Source organism: Aythya ferina, assembly GCF_964211825.1.
Source record: "Aythya ferina genome assembly, chromosome: 21".
In the NCBI taxonomy this organism is placed as follows: Eukaryota; Metazoa; Chordata; class Aves; order Anseriformes; family Anatidae; genus Aythya; species Aythya ferina.
In genome coordinates this window covers 4,430,885-4,450,675 of record NC_140319.1, presented here as the reverse complement: position 1 = coordinate 4,450,675, position 19,791 = coordinate 4,430,885, and the positions used below count along the sequence as shown (strand labels likewise).

General features: G+C 44.7%; 1 protein-coding gene across 3 annotated transcripts in view; it reads left to right on the top strand.

The window, feature by feature from the left end:
• TMEM201 (transmembrane protein 201) overlaps positions 1 to 18,465 on the top strand; it is a 28,069-nt gene extending 9,604 nt beyond the window's left edge. Inside the window, exons 7-11 of one of the 3 annotated variants that reach the window (XM_084495413.1) lie at positions 10,234 to 10,451; positions 11,914 to 11,985; positions 12,828 to 13,118; positions 13,620 to 13,751; positions 16,851 to 18,465. In XM_084495413.1, the coding sequence (XP_084351539.1) occupies positions 10,234 to 10,451; positions 11,914 to 11,985; positions 12,828 to 13,118; positions 13,620 to 13,751; positions 16,851 to 16,927 (790 nt within the window). In that variant the 3' untranslated portion in view covers positions 16,928 to 18,465. Of the gene's footprint in view, positions 1 to 10,233; positions 10,452 to 11,913; positions 11,986 to 12,355; positions 12,634 to 12,827; positions 13,119 to 13,619; positions 13,752 to 14,196 lie in introns of those variants that run through there. The other 2 variants (XM_084495412.1, XM_084495414.1) reach the window with 2 other exon arrangements.
• Positions 18,466 to 19,791: the final 1,326 nt, after the last annotated feature.

The window sequence follows — 19,791 nt, the reverse complement described above, 5'->3', positions numbered from 1 at the left end:
TTTTTAATTAGATAAAAGCAGTGAAGATCTCTTCTTCCTCTCTATATAATTTTTTTACTCCCATCTTTGCTTCCCACTGTACTAGCTTCTTGGAGCATTCCCACTGCTGGTGCTAGCCAAGGAAGCTTCTCCTGCTGCATCCATTCTCCCTTCCTCCTGAATCCTCCGTCAGCAGTGCAAATATCCAACCTCCCCAAAGCCAGTTCTTCCAGCAACTGCTTCACAAACTGCTCCATAAATGCAGCCTCCTCCCCCTTCTGCTCCTCCAGCCAAAGAGATTCTGGCTTCTCCTGTCCTTCAGTTCTCCTCACTGCCTGTCCATCCTTAGCCAGTCACAGAGGAATCCTCTTCCTTGATCCTTCATGGGGCCTGGGCCACATTCAGATTTTTCTAATGGCGCTGGTCGTTTTAATTTCAACCTGATGGGAACTTACCTCTGGATGCTGAGTCCTCCTGATGTGTGCTGTAGTAACACTGCATGGTGTGTGGGCATGCGAGGAGGGGACGCGCGCAGTCCGTAACCTGGCTCTTCTTGCCTTCCACTGTGCAGCATCACTTAACCGCATGCTCTGCCGTTCTCCTGTAACTCCTGTCTTAAACCGAGAGGAGTCCTTAAGTACTTCTGACTGGAACTTCAATAATTTATTGAAAAGGGTGCTTTAAAAGGTTACGTAGCTCAGGGTGTCTTGTTCGGATATCTGAAAATATTCAGCTGTTTTAGGCTTAATTCTCAAATCCACCAGTGGCTGTTGCTTTCTGTGCTGTTTTGTTTTGTTTACAATTTAAGAGCAGCATCTGTGTAAACGCACAACTGGGCAAAAGCGTGTGTGTTCCTCCACTGCTGTAGCCTTAGAAAGAGAAGAGGTATGGGACTAGCAACCTGTACAATCAGCTCTCAGTGTACATCACTATGCAGTCCATGTTTTCCTTAGCACTGAGAACACAAATCAGGAGGATGTGCCTGTAGGAAGGGGTGGGAGCTTCTGCCGTGGGACTACAGGGAGTTAGAGATGGATTATGTTTGCCATGGGGGTGCCTTATCGGGAGTCAGCACTGGTGCCAGTGCTGCTGAAGAAGGGGGCCTGGAAATTGTGACTCTGAGCCGGGCAGTCCTCTGCTGAAAGCTTGGCTGACTGGGTGTCGCTGTGTGCAGAGGAAGGAGTGTTCACGTGCTTGGGTTTTTGCTGGACTGATGTGTTGGGCCCTCTTAAGATAAGCTGTCTGATTTATCCTGCACTGTTTTTTTTGTAAGGCACTCCACTGAGCTTATCTGGATTTGGGTCTTTCAGCTAGAGATGGGCTTTCGAGAGGAAATGGCATCGTTACAGAAAGTCTTGCTATTTTCCTCTATTCAGAACAGCCCACAGAACATGCCACAGCAGTAGTATGACATCTTGGTTGAACGCCTTGATCTTGCTATGCATAAACCCTAAAATAATCAGAATGGAGCTCTCGCTGTGAAGAAGTATCCGCATTTCCCACTGAAAGATCCAGACGCTACTGGAGACTGCAGGTGCTGGTGAAATGCTGGGAACATTGCTTAAGGAAACAAAAGGTATTTCAGAGCTTTCATGGTTATTGTTCTTCAAACTAGGATTCACTGTGAAAGCAAAAATGTAGCACTAACAAAAGCTCTGTAGAGATCCGTTAACAATAAGCCACAAAGCTGAGTGTGTGGTGGGCAGGTACAGCTCCTGGCTGAAAGACTTTGTGCCTGTAATTCAGCAGCTGGCATGGGAAGGAGACGTGCAAGGCTATTTCCCATGCGTGCTCTCCTTTGGAAATACTCTTAATGGTGCCTTCAGATAATTGCAATATCGACCTCCGTGCAAAGAGAACACCTTTCTCCATTCTGGTGCTTACAAGCGCTGCTGCTCTGATGGCTGTTTACTTGTCCACAAAAGGGATCCAACATCTGCAAAGTCTGGCTCTGCCCTTCTGTGTTCCTGGTGCTTACCAATCCTGACCCAAAAGGTTTGTCTTCCAGCTTGATGTTCCACTTTGTTTCTCATTCTATTCTCAGACTTCTGAAATGCTCAATAACAACCACTGTGTCCCATTTTCCACTAGGACAATGGATATTTATTGAACCCAGAAAATGGTTTCAAAGTAAATACTTAAAAGGAGCCACTTGAGTTCATCAGAGCAGAAAAAAGCCTGAAATATGCATGGCTCTGAAGGCTGGGCTAGACTTTCACAGTCACTCTGGCTCTACTCTCTTGTTCTCCGTTAGGAAACTTAATAGGAAATGTGCCTTAAAAGTCTGGTGTCTTTTTTCTGTACCGGACAGCAGGCTCCTCTGTCCTGTCAGATAGAGCAGGGAGGGAGTTCTGAAGGGGAGCAGTGGGTTTGAAACTGGGAACAGTGTTAAGAAAGACAGTAGTAGGCTGGTGAAAGGATAGGAACTGGTAAAAAATACTAATAAGATGGCTTAGCACTGTCTGCTCTGCCTTCCCTCCAGTGCAGTGATCAATACAAGGTTTTCAGGCCTGGGAAGCTCCCTGCTGCAACTGTCCTTCCAAGACCATTTTTCATGCAGTGTTCCCCTCTTAAAAGCAGCACGGGCAAAATCACCTAATGAAATGGACAATGGGAACAAATCCAGTGCTGGCTCTGCTGTTCTCTAAAGGAGCTGCACAAAAGACCCAGGCGACCTTGAGCTATTATGTCCATTAAGTGAAATAAAAGACCTCTAGCCTTTTTTTCCCTTCCTTTCTTCATCTTTGATCCTTTCCAGTTCTCTCCATAAATTAAATGTAGGAAAAGACTCGTGTTTATATTTAGCTGTAATTGTCTTTTGCATTTACGTATAGGATTTGGATGGAAAGTTCCTTCTAGTCTGTGAACTTGCTGGTCTCGCAGAGGTAAGCAATTTCTTCTTGCTGCTCTGCGGTCAGGTACACCCAAATGTTGGGAGGAATCACGTGTTTAAAAGGATATCGAGGCTGCTACAAAGAGGAGAAGTGTGAGCAGCTGACAAGTCCTTAAGATGTGTAGGGATGGTCATGGTAACATCATGCCCGATTTCTAATAACAGTATCTTTTTGTATTTTTTTTAAACAAGAATAAAATTCATCTGTCTAAATCTTCTTGTCCAGTAGCAAGGAAATTTGGTGGCAGCACGCAAAGATGCTTGTCAGCCTCTTCAGACGTTCTTCTTTCAGGAGCTGGAAGCCAAGGCTGTGTTGAGTGTCACTATAGCCCCATAAGTCTTCTGAAAAGGTGTTTTCTTCCCTTCTTTTTGGCAGCATTTTAACTTTTTCTTTCAATTTAAACACACCCTGTATTTGTGCTCTGGGGTCTGGCACTTCTTACGCTGTTTTTCTGTTGTTACATCATTCTTCTGTGCCTGGTTTTCTCTTACTCTCTTGCCTTTTTTCCTGTGCAGTGCTGCGATGGGATGGGGTGCACACTAGATAGCAGGAGCAGGCAGGCAGTAGAACTGTGGGAAGGAGTGGGGTTTACGCTGTAAAACCTAAATAATAATACTTAAAAAATCCTTTAAGCTTGGTGATGCAGCAAGTGCAAATCTAGATTGAAAGTCTAAAATCTTTTCATCTGGGAGGTGCATTACCTGCTGTCTACATTGCGAGCAAATCCATTTGTCTTCATGTTACACAAATTAATACAAGTGAAATATATTTACAGGTTGCACTAATGTTACATATCAGAAACTGCTTCGTTTTATGGCCAACTTGTGCAACCGAAGCCTTGTTCTCTGTGGTGCTTTCTCCACACCTTATAACTGAAGAACTTTCAGACTCCTAATTGGGAAATTTTTAAAGATAAAACCAAATAACAAAACAGATAATGGTGCGTGACTCACTTCTCATGCCAAAGAAGCTGTTGTCTTTGCCCAGGCATCAGCTTATTTTCCCACTTCTTGGTGCCTCAGCAAGCCTGTGCTGCTGCTTCTAAAAACAACAAAAAAACCTCAGAGCTTTAGGAGCAAGCCTGCAGCAAGTGAATTTTTCTCTCGGAGGCTCTGATGCTGACAGTCTCCTCCGTTTCTGCCTTTCTTAAGTGCTTTGTCAGGCTTGATGGAATAGCACGATCAATCTTCTGGAGGAGAGGAAGGCAAGGAGGAAATGGATGTCTTTTCCCATGGATGTTGGGATTTATAACGTGGTAACATTAGATCCGTACCAGTTCTGTATATGGAGCTCCTCCTTAGGTGATAAGGCCTGAAGAAGACGAATTACCAGTATTTGACTCTTTCTGGAAGAAAAATAGTTAAGCAAACCACTGCTGCCTTTACTGAGACTATTCCTCTAGTACCTGATTTCAGCACCAAATATCTCTTCTAAACAACATGCTAGGCTTCTGTGAGGAAGCTGTAGCTATGCTGTGCTTCTGTAAGGAAGGTGCATTGCCAGTTTCACACTTCAGACGTGGGATTCAGTTAGGAAGCAGCTCAGCAGTTAGATAATACCATCTAACTCTGTGCCTGGTTGATTTCCCCCCAGCGGCTCCAGCAGAAGGAAACGCGTGCCTGCAGCTCAGTTCTTTTGGTGCAAACCCGTATCTGAGCACTGTGTCGCCATCCTGAAGCTGAGATGCTGTTTGGTATGCCACATTTCCTCCTGCTGAGGGGAATAATAGCTGACAAAGGGCTGGTAACTTACAAAAACCACTGACAACATCGTCATGAACCACTTGGTTGGTGCTTTGAGCTTCTTGGTTTCATTTAGCTCTACTCTTGTTTCAAGCAAGAAACAGGTGATAAACTGCGGTCACCAGGTGCAGCTCTGTTGCCTAAGGATGCTTCCAGCCATGCAGAGCATGCACATACCTGAACTCAGCAGTATTAGAGGTTTTTAGCCCCAAAACCTCCCATTATAGGTGCTGCTTTTTGACGCCGACCTTGTGCTGGTGTCTGGACCAGATGATGGGACTACAAAGAGCGGAGCTGGGGTGGTGAGGAACTCCGAGTGGGTTTGTGTGAAATGAAATCTGCTCCAGCCCAACGTGGCTGACTCTGAGCTTTGTCCTCACGGTGGCTGTGGCTGCTCCGCCAGCTCAACCCCACCTTGTGCCCTGTGTGAAGGGGGTGAGGTGGGTTCATTAAGTGCCTTTCCCTGGACAAACTTTCTGACAACACCACGTTGCTCTGCTTCAGTGGAACTGTTGCAGCTGCAGCTTGGGACAACAATACCTGTACGTGTGGCAGGCTCGTGCTTTTGGCCTGCATTTTGCCACCAGTGAGCGTGGCTGAGAATAAGAGGGTACTTGGGCTGCACTCCTAGATTTCCAGTGACTCTGCAGACCCTATGGGGGTTTAGAGGAGAAGCCAGGGCTAGCAACTGAGTGAGTATCTCTGCTGCTGCTGCTTCTGGTGTTCCTGAAGCCTTCACTGACACTTCTGCATGCAGACTGACTCCTTTGTGGCCCTTTACAATTTTAAATACATGATATTTATATCCCATTCTTTCCTTTCTATTAAATCCTTTTTTCCTACATCTGTGTTTTGCATGCCCTAGTGAACTGAGCTTGGGTGTGTTTAAAAGATGAGGACAAGAGGGGAATATAAAAAGGGTGTAGTGGTGTTTTATTTTAGCTTTATTAATATTTTTCAAGTAAGCTGAAATTATGTGAAGCTAATAATCATGCTTAGATACTGTAGAAACTGTGTACGGTTGTATTGTGGACAAATTATTTATACTTTTATATAAATTAATCTAATTAATAGCCGGTTTCATTGCTCCATACTGACTCTGCTCATGAAAGTGGGGAGCTGCAGTACATGGCTTTCAGCTTGTAAAGAGCTGCCGTTGAACTTGTGTGCTCTTGCATGTAACCTGCCTGTTCGTTCCAGGTGCACCACCACCTGAGGCTTCTCTGAGCCGTAGCAGATGCTCTCCCGAGAAAGGGGCAGTACTCAGTCCTGAAGTGTACAGTGAGTCATCCCCTGTAAAGCCTCATTTGGGACCAAAGCTGTCAAATACACAGGCAGGGGAGAGCTCCTCTGAACCTTTTCAGCATGTGAGTCTGGATTTTGTAGAGGCGGAAGGTGTGCACACACACCTATGTGCCACCAGCCTGGGGGAAGCCAAAATTGATGCCAAACATCCATCTGTATTCCAGAAGGTATCAGTGCAGGACCTGGCAGCTGGAGCCTTTTCTGCTATAATTCATCCCTCCTCTTGCACCCAAAGCAGGGTGACGTGTAGGAGAAAACAATCCTTAGCCTGGGGAGCTAAAGTTCCTAGTTCTGTAAGTCACATATCAAAATCTTAACGTGTTTGAGACCTGTGCTCTTTTTCAGCGTTATTGTCCCATGTTTTATTTGCCACATGGCTCTTTACTCCTGATTCTGTCACCTTGACCAGAGGCACACGCTGTGGAACTTGACTGGTGGCCTGATGTGCTGCAGCAGACCATACGAGTGGCTTCACGTCAGCTGGCAGAACCTTGTTTATTTTGCAGCCAGCAATGAGTAAGGCAGTAGCGAGCTGCTTCTGCAGTCTGGGCAGAAGACATTGCAGTTACACGTGGACAATTCATAGGTAAATTATGAGGCAACATTTTATCCCGCAACTGACCAGAGGTTCTGGCTGCTTCCAGGCAGACAAACCTGGGTACGTACAGTCAGCTGCCTGACTCTGCACCTTACCTTCTTACTCCATGCCCTAAGTTAGCTGATAGCAGGAGGGGGCCCACCTACAGCCCTGTAGACTGACCTGACCCATGCTCTCCCATGGCTCTCTCTATCCCAGGGGTGACGCAGCATCTCTGTGGTTAAAATCGCAATTAAAAAGGTGCTGGCGTTGGATAAGAGGGAGGTATTGGGAGAGGAGGCTCTACGGGCAGGAAGTGTTTCTTCAGGACAGTGTACTGTCCCATACCATGTACTACTCTTCTTTAATCTTCTATTTATTTATTTTTAAAGGATCTGTGTAGCAGAGTTGTGCCCAACTGTCTAGTAACGCTGTGATCGTTGTATACACTAATTAAGATATCCGATTTTTGATGTTCTGAATGACAAGTTCTGAAATAAACGGCTTCCGGGCCCTATTTCCACAAACATCTGACTCCAGAGCCTTTTTTTTTTTTCCCTCTTCCTTGTTGGGTACTTTTTCCACGGTTGCCAGAGCTGCTTTTATCACGTGCACAAACATCTTGGAGCAATGCCCTAAGCTGAGAGCAGAGATGTAGCTGCACTGCTCCGTTCCAGGGCTGTGTTCTGGCTGCTTCCTGCCTTATGACCCTCTTGATCTTGTCACCTTTTTCCATCTGCTTCTGAAAGTTTTAGTTCAGCTGACCACTCTCAGCCATGAAATGCATTCCCATGACAGCACCCCTGCTTTTTAGCCGCTCGTAGAAAAGGAGAATAATTTTGCACGTTGTAGGGATTTATTCAGAGCAGATCAACATTTAAGCTGTTCTTTGGTCAGCCCTTAGTCCTCAGGCATTAACGTGCTATCCTCAAAATTCTCCAGCTCTTCTTTGCTAACCAGAAAAAATGGTTTTCTGGATGGCGCAAGACAAACGTTTCATCAGCTGCCTGGGGGTTCAGACCGCACTAACGTGTTGAGGTTCAGAAGAATTTTCAGCAGAGCCCATGGACCTCCAATTCCAAAAAGTTAAAATCCTAGGAAAGAGTTTGCAGTTGTAAGTGATAATATAATTGTAATGTTTTCCACCCTCCTAAAAACTGCCAAAAGCCAATAAGGCAGGTACTCCGTCTTCCTCTGCAGCAAGGAGCTGTGTAAAGCTGGATCCTTTTGCCCGAGCATAGAAAAAGTTCAAAGCTAGGAAACAAGAGCAGTGTTGCTCCCGGGTGGTGCTCTGATTTGGGCCTTTACAGACACTGTGAGTGGTAGGTATCGCTGTCTCTGAGATGGTTCATATCATGGTCCTGAGCTGCACCTCTCATTTCCTTTCCAATTCATTCCCTCTTACGGAGCTGAGATGGACGTGTACATCTGCTGGTGATGTCTGTATGTGTGGTGGGGCAAATATTCATGTGTATATGCACTAAAGGACTCTGCACGTTTGCGAAGCATGACACCCTTCCCAGGTCCTCTGGAACCTGAAGAGGTTGGGCACTTTCTGCTGCAAGATTGACGAGTTCCTTGCTGCTGTTAAAGGCATGTCCTGCTTGCAAGCACCAGAAGGCTGGTTGGCTCAGATGTTGTTCAGCCTGATTAAGCTGGTCGGGATTGTTGATGTCTGCCTCATACTAGCAGATAAGTAGTTTTATAAGATATTTTAAATCGTGATCTTAAACCTAGACTGCTTCTTCTGCGTGTGCTAGCACTGCATAATTTTGCTACATCATATTTGTCATCTCCAGGCGAGTGGCACGTGCGTAAGTCACCCCACAGCACGAGACTGAGATGCGCATATTCCTCCACTCTCTCTCTTACTCTTGGCTTTCCTCTGACAGATGAAAAGCTGTGTTTCTGCTCTCATCTGTCTCAGTGTTTCCATCAGAAGTGATGTTAAACCTCTAAATGTTGCAGCCTGATGACATGATGCAAAGTCTGGTATCTCTGTTTGAAAATGTATGTGTCCACTTCACACTTTGTTTAGTACTTTGTCATTACTTACTTGACAAGAGTATATATTACCCGCTTTTAACTAAAGAATCTTACAGGAGATCCTTGAAACATCTTGTTTGAATTCTAGACATTTTCATGCATTTCATTCAGTTGTTAAAAAAATAATACCAAGTTCCCATACTTTCGACACTGTGGCCTTCTCGAAACACTCATTTTGAGGGTAGGAGAACACAGGTGAGACTCCAAAGCAGATTCCTCTGATGTACTGTGATAACTAACCTGCACACACAGGTTAAGCTCAGCACATGATTTCAAGGAGGAATGCAAAGAAAGTAGAAATAGGAGTAGTTTTGTGCCAGATCGTTCAGTTTAGGTTGATTCTTAAATTGTAAACCACTGCAAAGGTAGACAGGGAAATGTGAGTATCACAAATTAATTATGTAATTTATTAGCCTATAAACCACGTAACATGACAGTGCTAGCTGCAACAGCCATGTAAAATGCGAAGTCCTTTCTTATATTATCAGTAGAATAGAAGTCAGTTTGAATCCGTGTTACTTAAAAATCAAGCTAACTGGTGAAGGTATCCTTAAGTGCATGTTGTCTGTTCTCTCTCCTGTTGGATTCTCAAATTGGAAACACTTCTATGGCTCCCTGCTTTCACTTGCAAAGAACTCCTTGGAAACAACTTGGAGACCTACCTAAACACTTGCAATTATTACTGCCAATTTAAAATTTTCCTAGGGGCCATAATTGAAATTTTTTCCACACTAGAAGCAAGATGACGCCCGGAGCGTATGTTATGGGAGCACAATAGCTTCTGAATGACTGCTCCAGTACATATTTGTGGCTAATTACCATATCCAGAGAGAAAAAAATGATAATGGTTTAGGCCTCAATTTAGGATCAGGAAACCCAAGTTTGTGTCTCAGTTCTATCACAGAGTTTTAATGTGACCCTGGACAAGTCACTTCGCTCCTTTTTGCTTCTCTTTCCCATCTGTAAAATGAGGCCAGTGAGTCTCAGAGAAACATAATAAAGGCAAATGCATCAAAGGGGCTTGAATGTTAGTTTTAAAGCAGAACATTTGTGCTTAAGTCTTCATCTAGGTATTCATAAAAACACTTCTCTCTATACTGACATCAGAGATGCTGATTCTGGTTTGTAAAGACAAAAAAAATAAGCAGATAACTACTTGCTACCCAGAGTCGTGGCATTGTCAGCATGTTCTTTGCATGTGCACATGACAAACATCAGAAGTACCCTGTTGTTGGCCCTCTCTGTTTGGAATTGGTAAAGCACCCTGATGCTTTACATCAGGGTAATTTTCTCAGGGAGAAAACCAATAAGCTGGAACTGCTTGCACCTGAGATTCTAAACTGTCCCACCATTTTTTTCCACCCCATGTTGCAGGACAGGTTGGTGCACAGTAATTTAAGTAAGGTTGAGCACTTCTTTCTTGCCCAGTTTCAAAGGGGAAAAAACCTTCCCGTAACCCTGAGCATTTTATATCTTGCATTCTTGCACTGAAAAATTAGTACAAACCTGGTAACAAAGCAAATGTTTGTATTCAAGAGCTACAATCAACACTAGTTCTGGTCCAAAAGAAACACAAATTGTTTTCCATTCTGTTGAGGTTGTTGCGTTCTGGTTCCCCTAGTTAGAACTGAGAGAGGGAGTTCCTGGAACATACTCGTTGCTAAATGCTTGTCATGCCTGTCATTTGCAGGTACCTCTCCGGGGATTCGATTACTCTGTTTTCCAACGGCACTGGCACTGGCTTCCCTTCCTCTGCTACGTCTCTTTTTGTCCCAACACCTCCCAGTATTCTCCAGCTGACAAACCAGCAGCTCTTCAGGTCCCCACGCAGGACTTCTTCTTCCTCTCTTCCTGGACGTCTCAACAGGGCGCTCTCCCTGGGTACCATCCCCTCTTTGGCCAGAGCAGGTAAGGTGTGTGTGAAACTTCCCAGCCAGGTGGCAATGACAGCAGAGTGGTGCAGTGCTTCAGAAGAAGGTGGGCTGTGGTGTATCCACCAGTGGTAGTCCTGTTTAGAGACCACTGACATGTTCTTGGGGCTGGAGTGAGGGCCAGCAGTCTGCTAACAGCCTGTGGGAGGCAGTGCTGATGGGGCACACCTATTCCTTTATGTCATGGGCTGTCGCTAATACAGGTTACCTCCTAAAAACTAGGTTAAGCTAGCTCCTGAGGGAGCCACTAAGCCTGATGCTGTGTTACTGCTAACTGTAAATCTCAGTTGTTCTTAATCACTTCTAAACTAATACCTTTTGCAGCAGTTAGTTAAGGACTGTGTCTACATTGTCTAAAATGAGCAGTGGTGCATCTTCCATGGTGCAGAGGAGTGTCCAGTGTTGGTTATTTGGTTTTTAGCATTAAGAAATTAGCTTGGCGTTGCCATCCAGGTGAAGCAAGAAGTCTCCCTGAGTGCTTACTGTCTGGGGGTTTACTGAAATCTACAGTGACTGGTGGGCTTACAGAAATCCAGAGGCCTCTCTAAACATTTTGAGAGAGATCTCTCCCTTCCTTCTGGCTGCTTTATGTAGTCTGGTTTTCTTACAACACCTGAAAGGAGCAGAGCTGAAGGTAGGCTGATCCTTAAATGATACGTGCTAGCACAGCTACAGAGGTTGCTTTAGAGGCCCTGTGATCTAGGGAAGATTTATAGGCCTCATGAATGACTCCCTTGCAGCCCTCAGTTTTGCTGTGCTCGAGATTAACAGATGGGGAACAGCATTCAAATATTGTTCTATGTCTAAGGAAAGCTAAGCCTTCCTGTGTCACTGACTGATTACCAGCAGGTCAGAGGCTGAATTGTGGCAGTTTCTAGGCTAACACTGCAGCAAAGAGAGCAGTCTTACTGGGATTTTTTAGTTCATTCCATATTTCTCTGGCTCAAGCTGCGAGCAGCCACTGAGTTTTGCCACTAAGAGCAGGTGAAAGACCAGCCATGCAAACCTTTCTGTGGCACAGCAGCTTTTGGCACAGCCTTCACCTTTCCAGTTACCTAACTGCCATGGAAGGATAGGTGCAAATGCACCAGATGGCTGGGATTCCCCCTGCATGCTAATCCACCCATATGAGGCTGTGATTTCCTTTGTGAAGGTCCGAAGACAAGACAGGCTGGAGAGAGAATATTTTTTATTCTATTCTATTTAGTCTATTCTAAATAGATTTAGATGTACAGATCTGTTTCACTGCAGCTGGGAAAAGGGCATTATTCTGACTCTGGCATTTAGCCTACCTAGGAATATAAGGATGTTTTTCCTGCCTACCTTTACAACCCCTCCCCTTCTGAGACACAACAAGATGACACAGTTATCTTTTAGAAGGATAGACCTCTGGTAGCTGAGCCCTCTGGGTTCAAGCTCTTTCATTTTTGCTTTTCTAGATTCTGGCTATTTGTTCAGCGGAAGTCGACCGGCCTCACAGTCATCTCAGTCCAAGGAGTCTCCTACATCAGGTAACATCGGGGCTTCCAGAGCAAGCATCTCTGCAGGATTTGCATGGGGAGGGGTTGAGACACATGACCCCAGTTTAATTCTTTTGTCTCTGCTGAGATCTCAGTGAAAATATTGCAGAGATGGTTCCAAATAAAGGTGGGATTCCCTCAAAATAAAGTGTGGGATATTATTCTCTCTGGGAGAGCTCACACTGAAATCAGTGAGACAAAGCAAGGATCCCTTCCCTACTTTATATCTGAATTGAGATTGCTTTGAAAGAAGACTTGAAATATTTCCTAAGGCAGCTCTTCTGTTTTGCTTTCCCCAGCCCAAGGAACTCCTGATTTAGCTACCCTGTCTGCTCTGTCCTTTTAATCCCATGTCCTCTAGTGACCTGTCTGTTGCACTCCTGACCCCAACTGGATCGTTTGGCTGTTTGTGCTGCCTAAGTGTTTGCTGCTGGAAATGCAGTCTGGGCTAATGCCATCATGGAAACATCCTTGCTTCCTGATACAGCTTCACAGCAGCCTTTAGAGTACATGCCAGAATTGTTCATTCACGTGCAAACAGTACGTGTAATGGAGGTTCTCCTGAAAGGACACGCTAAGGAGAGAGAGCTCCCACAGCTCCTGAAAAAAACATCTCTAGTATAAGTCATCCTTGAGTGCACCAAAGTAAGTGCGTGTGGAATTTCTCCGTGTTTTGCAGTGTGGGAATGGGAACGAATAAAGAATTTTAGTGCAAGATTTGATGGAGTTTTGCAATTTCTGTTCCCTCTTCTTGTAGAACTGATAAAGAAAACTGTGCCTCTTGTATATTGGGGTTATAATCTCTTTTCTCTTCGTGTATGTTTCTATTTCAGATCACTTCTCCATGCTGTCAGGCAGCTGTGCTCCCTCCCGCATCCCCTCTCCAGCACCATCAGTGGCTGGCTCTGTGACTTCCAGCTCAGGTTCCTTGCGATATCGCCGGCCGCTCATCAGCCCTGCCCGCCTGAACCTGAAAGGACAGAAGCTGCTGCTTTTCCCATCTCAGAACGAGGCCCTGCTCACCCCAACGAGCTCTGAGGAGCACAGCCACTCAGACAGCAACATCTTTGCCACGGAGCTGTCCTCTTTTCCGAAGAAGAACCTCAGCGAGCGGGGAATGCATGGTATGCTGGCAGCCTGCTGCACTCTTGGAAATGCATTTGTAGGAAGAAGTTGACTTGCAAGCAAATCCATGCATCATCTGGGCCATATAGCAGATGAGAATCCTTTAGGAAAGACCCAGATGGTAATGACTGTTAGGCTACCAAAGCTGCCTTATGAATTCACTGGCGTGGAGAAGCTCTGTTCAGCCAAAGCCGATGTCCTTTTCTCACTGAGTGGTGCCAAGGGGATACTGCTGTCACTGCCCTTCCCCCTGCTTGGATAGCTCCTCTTAACTACTGGTGTGGTGATGCTGATATGGATAATGCTTGAGACAAGCAAACAGGCAACTTCTGCTGCACAGCAGTGAAACTTGGCCTTTATTTCTAGCTCGCATCCTCAATCCTTTCATGATTTTACCAGGCAGTCATTCATTACTGATGTCTACCTTTTGATTGGTAAATTCTGCTGCTTTTGACTTCCATGGGTGCCTCCTGAATTTTTGTATCTCTTTCTTTTTGCAGATATGAGATCTGCTGTGGAAGGAGGGAGTATTTGCAGCGATAATTCCATCAAAAAGGAGGATCATTCATCACACTCATCTACCTGTGTGGTAGACACAACTACCAAAGGGGAAGATCTGGCAGGCTGGAGAGGTAAGTGCAAGTCCTGTGGGTGCTTCATATGCGTGCAAACATTTCTATGAGGACACTTGAGGTCTTTCCTGTGCTGTTGTAGTGATCTGATCTTAAGATCAAACAAATTGCTAGTAGCAAAATGGGTCTTCTTTCTGCTACTTGAAGCCCTTAATAAGGTTATTCCTGATTTTTGGTCTGTTTGAAGAGTACTGACAGCTAGAGTGCTAAACTGAGACAGAAGAAAAGGGGTGGGGACGTGGATGTTGCAAAGGGGGAAAAGATGAAAATAGAGCTAAGGAGTGTAGTGGAATCTTTCCTGACAGGGAAACTGCTTCAGCAATTTCTGCTTCCAGTGAAAGCAAGGAGAGAGCGCAACATATGTTCACTGTTATTTATCTCATCAGTTCTTTAATATCTCTTCCTGCTGTCCCTTTCTCTCTTTGTGTTCTCCTCTTCCACCAAGGTCATTTTGGTAACTCCACTCTCCGAGGTCTGCTAGCCGTGAGTCTGACTCTCAATGCTATCTTCACATCAGCCTATGTCTACCGGAGTCTGCGCTGATTTGTGCCAACACTTCCTTTCTTGCTGGTCCCACCTGCTTCTGAGAAGACTCTGACAAGAAGAATTCAACCACGGCTTCATGTCTAATGGCTGTGCCACTGGTGCATGCTGTTACTTTTATTCTTTTTTTTTTTTTTTTTTATATAACCACTGTATGCTCAGCTGTCATGACAAGGAACCTAAGTAGCTGCTGCCATCACTTCCAGGTAGAACATATCACAGGACTGTCCCTGGAGGTGGGAGGCAGGACTCCCAGAAGGCCCTAGTTCAAAGCCAGATGCTGGTCAAATGGCCCATGCGCTTTCTTTCAAAGGAACTGACCTGAGACATGAGCCTGAAAAGGTGCAAGCTACACTTCTAGGAACTTCCCCCAGCTCTTCTTCCTGACATATTAACCTCATGCTGATGGTGCTGGTAAAATGAGCATTAGAACAATGAGCTGGAGAAGAGGCTTGGCTTAGTAGTTGGTGCTGGGCTTTGGCTACACCATTCCCAGCCTCTTTGCTCAGTGGTTCCTTTTCTCTTCCCTTTGGCACTCTCCTCTCAACAGTTGCTGAACTTTTCTTTAGTTGCCTTAATCTTGCCTGATCACGTGTGACCTGACTACTCTGTCATATTCTTATCTGACCACGTGCTTCCACCTGGGCTCTGCCCTGAGGCCACTCTCACCAGTTGCTTTTCTGGTCTTACTGGTTGACAGAAGCTGCTCTCTGTATATACTTCCAGCCAGCACTGTTGCTCTAGGGATGCACAAACCTAAAGCAGACATCTTTTGTGGTTTGCAGTAGAAAACGGAAAGCTATGTTTTGCTTTGCCCAGGAGGCATTAATCCTGTTGTAAAAGGATCCCCACATGATTTGCACCATAGTCAAAGGGCTTCAGCTCACAGCTCCAGCTGCTGGTGTTTTCACTGAAGCAGGGAGTGGCACATCCATAGTTCTTGCTGTAAATCGCACAAATCTATTCTGTTAGGAGGTATGTGAGGAGCTGTCTGATTGTATACATTTCTACATAAACGTAGCTCCTCAGTCTGATGTTGGGCTTTGCCAAGTAACTGTTGAAGGTATTTCTTAGACGCCAATGTGCTCTCAGTGAGAGATGCCAGACCTGCTTCTGAATGGTTTCAAACTGTTAGCTTTTCTAACCCAAAGAAAACAGCCCTACATTTTCAAAAAGCAGCTTATAATTTGAGTGCTTCCACTTTCAGGTGAGTCATCAGCATGGCTTAGTATTCAGGGGCCATTTGGAGTATCATGCTGAATGCTCTAAGTGATTTAGCATATCTTAGAAAAAAAAAATAACGATCTTTGTCTTTATTCTTAAGTTCCCAATGCAGAGAGGAGAATTACCAACATGCCAAGGACACTGGTGAAAAGAGAACTGACATTAGCTACGTGTTTCCTGAAGCAGGACTGACTGTTAAAAGAGTTTTTCTATTGTCTCTTCCTTCGGGCTCCTTTACCTCAAACATCTTTTCTCTTTCCTTTCCCCTCATCCTATTGTCCTGTGTTTGTACCTTGAATTACAGTGTTACGCTTCCTGTGTCTCTTCCTCTCAGTCCTGCTGCTGTTCCCTTTGTTGCACTCTTGCATGTGCACAGAGATACAGCATATCTGTGCTGATAACTCTCTATCCTGAAGTTCACACCTCACAATTCACAAGAGTGATGATCACCTTTCCTTTCACTTCATTTCTTTTCTTGCATGTTTTTATGGAGTTCTTACCACAGCCTCACTTAACAGATCACATAAGCAATCAGCAGTCAGCATGCAATATAAGAGTAAGTGGGACTTACTGCTGGTGATTCAATCTCTGAAAAATTAAATCTCTCTTTGTCTCTTCCATTTCTTCCAGCACTGTTTTAGCAGCTCACTTCCAGCCACAGCACCCCATCCTCCCTTGGTAGTGAGGCTGGTTGTTGCCTGCTTACTGTGCATGCACAGGACAGACCTCTGGCCACACGTGCTAACTGAGAGAGCATGGAGATGTTGTTCCTGGCTCTGCATCTTTCTCTCAAATTGCTCAAAGTGTTGGCAAAGGGCTGCACAGCCAGCACCTCCTGTGCAAGGCCTAGATCCAGGATAGAGACCCGCAGCAGAAAGAGCTGGATGTGCTCAGGTCGATGGTTAATTCTTTTGTATCTTGCATGCATTGTTACTCGTAGCTGAACCTACCCCACAACATTGCTGTTACAAGATTTTTGTCCCCTTTCTAGACTTGTGCAGACTCACTGGAGCATGTGTGTAGGCGAGATGCTAGCAGACCTACTTACAAGCTTTCCCTTAGACCTGTGCTGTATGAGTTTGACGTTGTCCTGGTGTCCTGTGTGTGACATCTCATTCACGGATCCTTGTCCTGACTTCCAGCATAGCCAGGGGCCGCCTATGCAGAGACAAGCCTGCCAGAGAATATAGTGGTTTTGCTTGTCTTTATTATGCCAACAGATGTGCACTGTGATTTCATGTATGCAAGTTTTCCACTTTCACCCCCTGTCTGCACCGAGTTCACTTACTGTCGCACACACCCAGGGCCCAATTCGGTCTCTGTTTCTACCAGATTGCAATATGGAAACTCCCCTCCTCTCCAGCAACCAAGGAGCTGCAGCCTCTCAACACACCTCTTCTTGCCCATAATCCGCAGCAGGAATTCTTTAAGCTGTTTGAATCCGCTCGCTGAAACTGTTCTTGGATGAGCATTTGGTGACCTTGTCCAAAGCAATATAAAGACTTTGGATTTTATTGCTGAAGAGGGAAGACAACTAACTTTTCATCCTGGTGCTAGAATACACTCCAGTGGTGCTTTCACAGATGTGAAGCCTTTGCTTGAGTAGTACCAAGAGTTATGTGTGTGTATGTGTGTGCGTGCGTGCATATGTATAAAAACATTTGGAGGGTTTCTTCATTTCAAAAGATCTGAGCCCGCGTTTGTCTTTATATTGTTGGCCTTAATCTAGCTCCTAGATACCATGTCTATCTCGCTGCTGTTTTCTGTATGAAGCTGGTTTGGAGGAAATGAAAGATTTGCTGGTCCCCCTGTAAAGATCTTCTTGACTGGTGATGCTGAACTTCATACAGTGTTGTTCGGGGGTGAAATTTATTTTTCTAATATTTTTCCTACTGTAAAAATTGTTGGAGTGTATGGAATGGAAAAGACTTTTATGAAATGGTCTGTCTGATAAAGATTTGAGTGTTACTTAATAAAAGCCACGGTTAATCATCGTGTGGGACATAAATGAGCTCCATTTCCAGACCTTTTCCATTCCCTGCCTTCCTCTGAAAATGCCCAGGTACTTTTTTTGGGGCTATGGACTTGTTAGGCATGTTATGAGACCATGCGGAGACTTTTGGTGATTTTACTGTTCTGAATTAGGAAGAATTTGGATTTTAGAGTCTGGTTCCAGTTCTGTAGTCTGGGTAGAATGGCAGATGCCATGAATATTATACGCATATCTATTTGATGGGAAAGATAGAACAAGTTGCTGATTTCAGAAAGTTGTCATTATTTTACGTAAAAGCTTAGACATGAAATTGGTCACTGTGGCAACGTGGGAAAAAAATTATTGCTGGGGTCCATAGGCCAGATTCACTGGAATTTTGCCTGTCTGCTCAAGCAACAAATTTGGCCTGTGAATGTTTTATTCCCACTCCTTCTTCTTGAGCGATGGGAATTTCTACAAAACACTGCTGAACTGACTGGGTTCCTTAAAACAGGGCAGCTGAAATTAAGGGCTTGTGTGGCCTGTGGATGCTGCTATATTTTTTTTCTTCCAAGTACCATTCCTGGAAATAACTATTGTCTTAACCTCTATCACAGACGTTTGTTAGAAGGCTAGAAAGGGCCAATTTGGCCAATACATTTATATTTTAATGTTCATATATATATATATGTGTATATATATATATGTCACAACCAGAAGTGATCATCACTGTTATGAATGGAATGGGTATGGAGAGAGGGTGTGGAGGACAATTTTGAGTCCTAAACTTTATTTCCTGTGACAGAAATACTGTATGTCATGTGTGTGTACTTGTTCGGGGAGCTCTAACACTGTACAGTTTAGTTAAATTGTGCTCCGGGGGAGAAACTGTTCCTTGGAGGTTTTTAGTTCATGCTTTGTGTTTAAAGAGGAATATTTTTCTTTAAAAAATAAAATGGAAAAGTTTTCACCGTACTATGGTTTTATTTCTTGGGGAACTCTATGTTTTGGGGGGAAAGGGAGATGGTATTTGGGCTTGTGTGTGTGTCTGGTCAAATTAACTCTGATTTCTTCAGTCTTGTAAAGCTAGTGAGAACTAAGAGGAAGAACACATCTGTGTGAGTTTCCCCCAAAGCAAGGAGAAACTCATGGCTGTGATTTGGAGTGGAAGGGGAAGTACACTGTTACACTTTGAAGCCTCAAAGTTCGACTCGATGATTCTTGTGTGTTCTACTCATGATATTCTATGAAGGCTTTCCTTCCTTTAAAAGGAAGTCATCTCCTGCCATTAACTTCTCCTCAGATGTGGCAGCAGCCCTGTAAGACATTGCTGTCTTGAACTTCTGCAGGATAGGGACCATTGTGCACATTCCTATTTCCTCAGAGCCCTGATCCTGGATGATAACTCTGGTAGAGCTGACGTGGTAACACCAGCACAGTATCACGTGGATTCTCAGTATTTTGGTGGGCAGGGTGTGGAGTAAGGGAGATACAGAATGCGGGTGCTTTGTTCCTGATTTACGTCAGTTCCTGATTTATGTCAGTAAGAAACCCAAGGGGATTATTTATATGGATAAGGACTGGGCATGTGTAAGGGATGTTCAGGGAAGCCCCAGAACTCATCCTAAGATGTGCACATGCACAGAGCATCGGGACAGTCCAGTTAAACACACACGTTATGATTTGTGTTCATTTGTCATTTATTTATTTATTTATTTATTCCTCTGTGAGATGGGGGCTGAGAGTCTTTCCAAGGTTTTGCTTTTTGGTTTGTTTTCTAATTTTAAATTTGTTTTCGCTTTGCAATGTAAATTGATGGTGTGGAAGAGATGAGTGAAAAGCTTTTAGACAGACTTTCTAAGCACAGGCTTGAAGGTTGGAGTTTTCCTCCATTTACACTTCAATGATTTGTGTTGTATTTCATTAAAATGTGCTGCTAATTTGTTTTAAGACCTGGCAATGTATTGTGAGGAGCAGCAGAGGGAACCGGGGGTGTTTGGTCTGGAGAAGAGGAGGCTCAGGGGGGACCTCATTGCTCTCTGCAACTGCCTGAAAGCAAGGTGTGGGGAGCTGGGGGTCAGCCTCTTCTCACAGATAACTAGCAATAGGACCAGAGGGAATGGCCTCAAGTTGTGCCAGGGGAGGTTCAGGCTGGAAATGAGGAGACATTTCTGTCAGAAAGAGCAGTCAGGTGTTGGGACGGGTTGCCCAGGGAAGTAGTGGGGTCACCAAACCTGGGGGTGTTCAAGGAAAGGTTGGATGTGGTGCTTAGGGACATGGCTTAGTGGGCTATATTGGTAG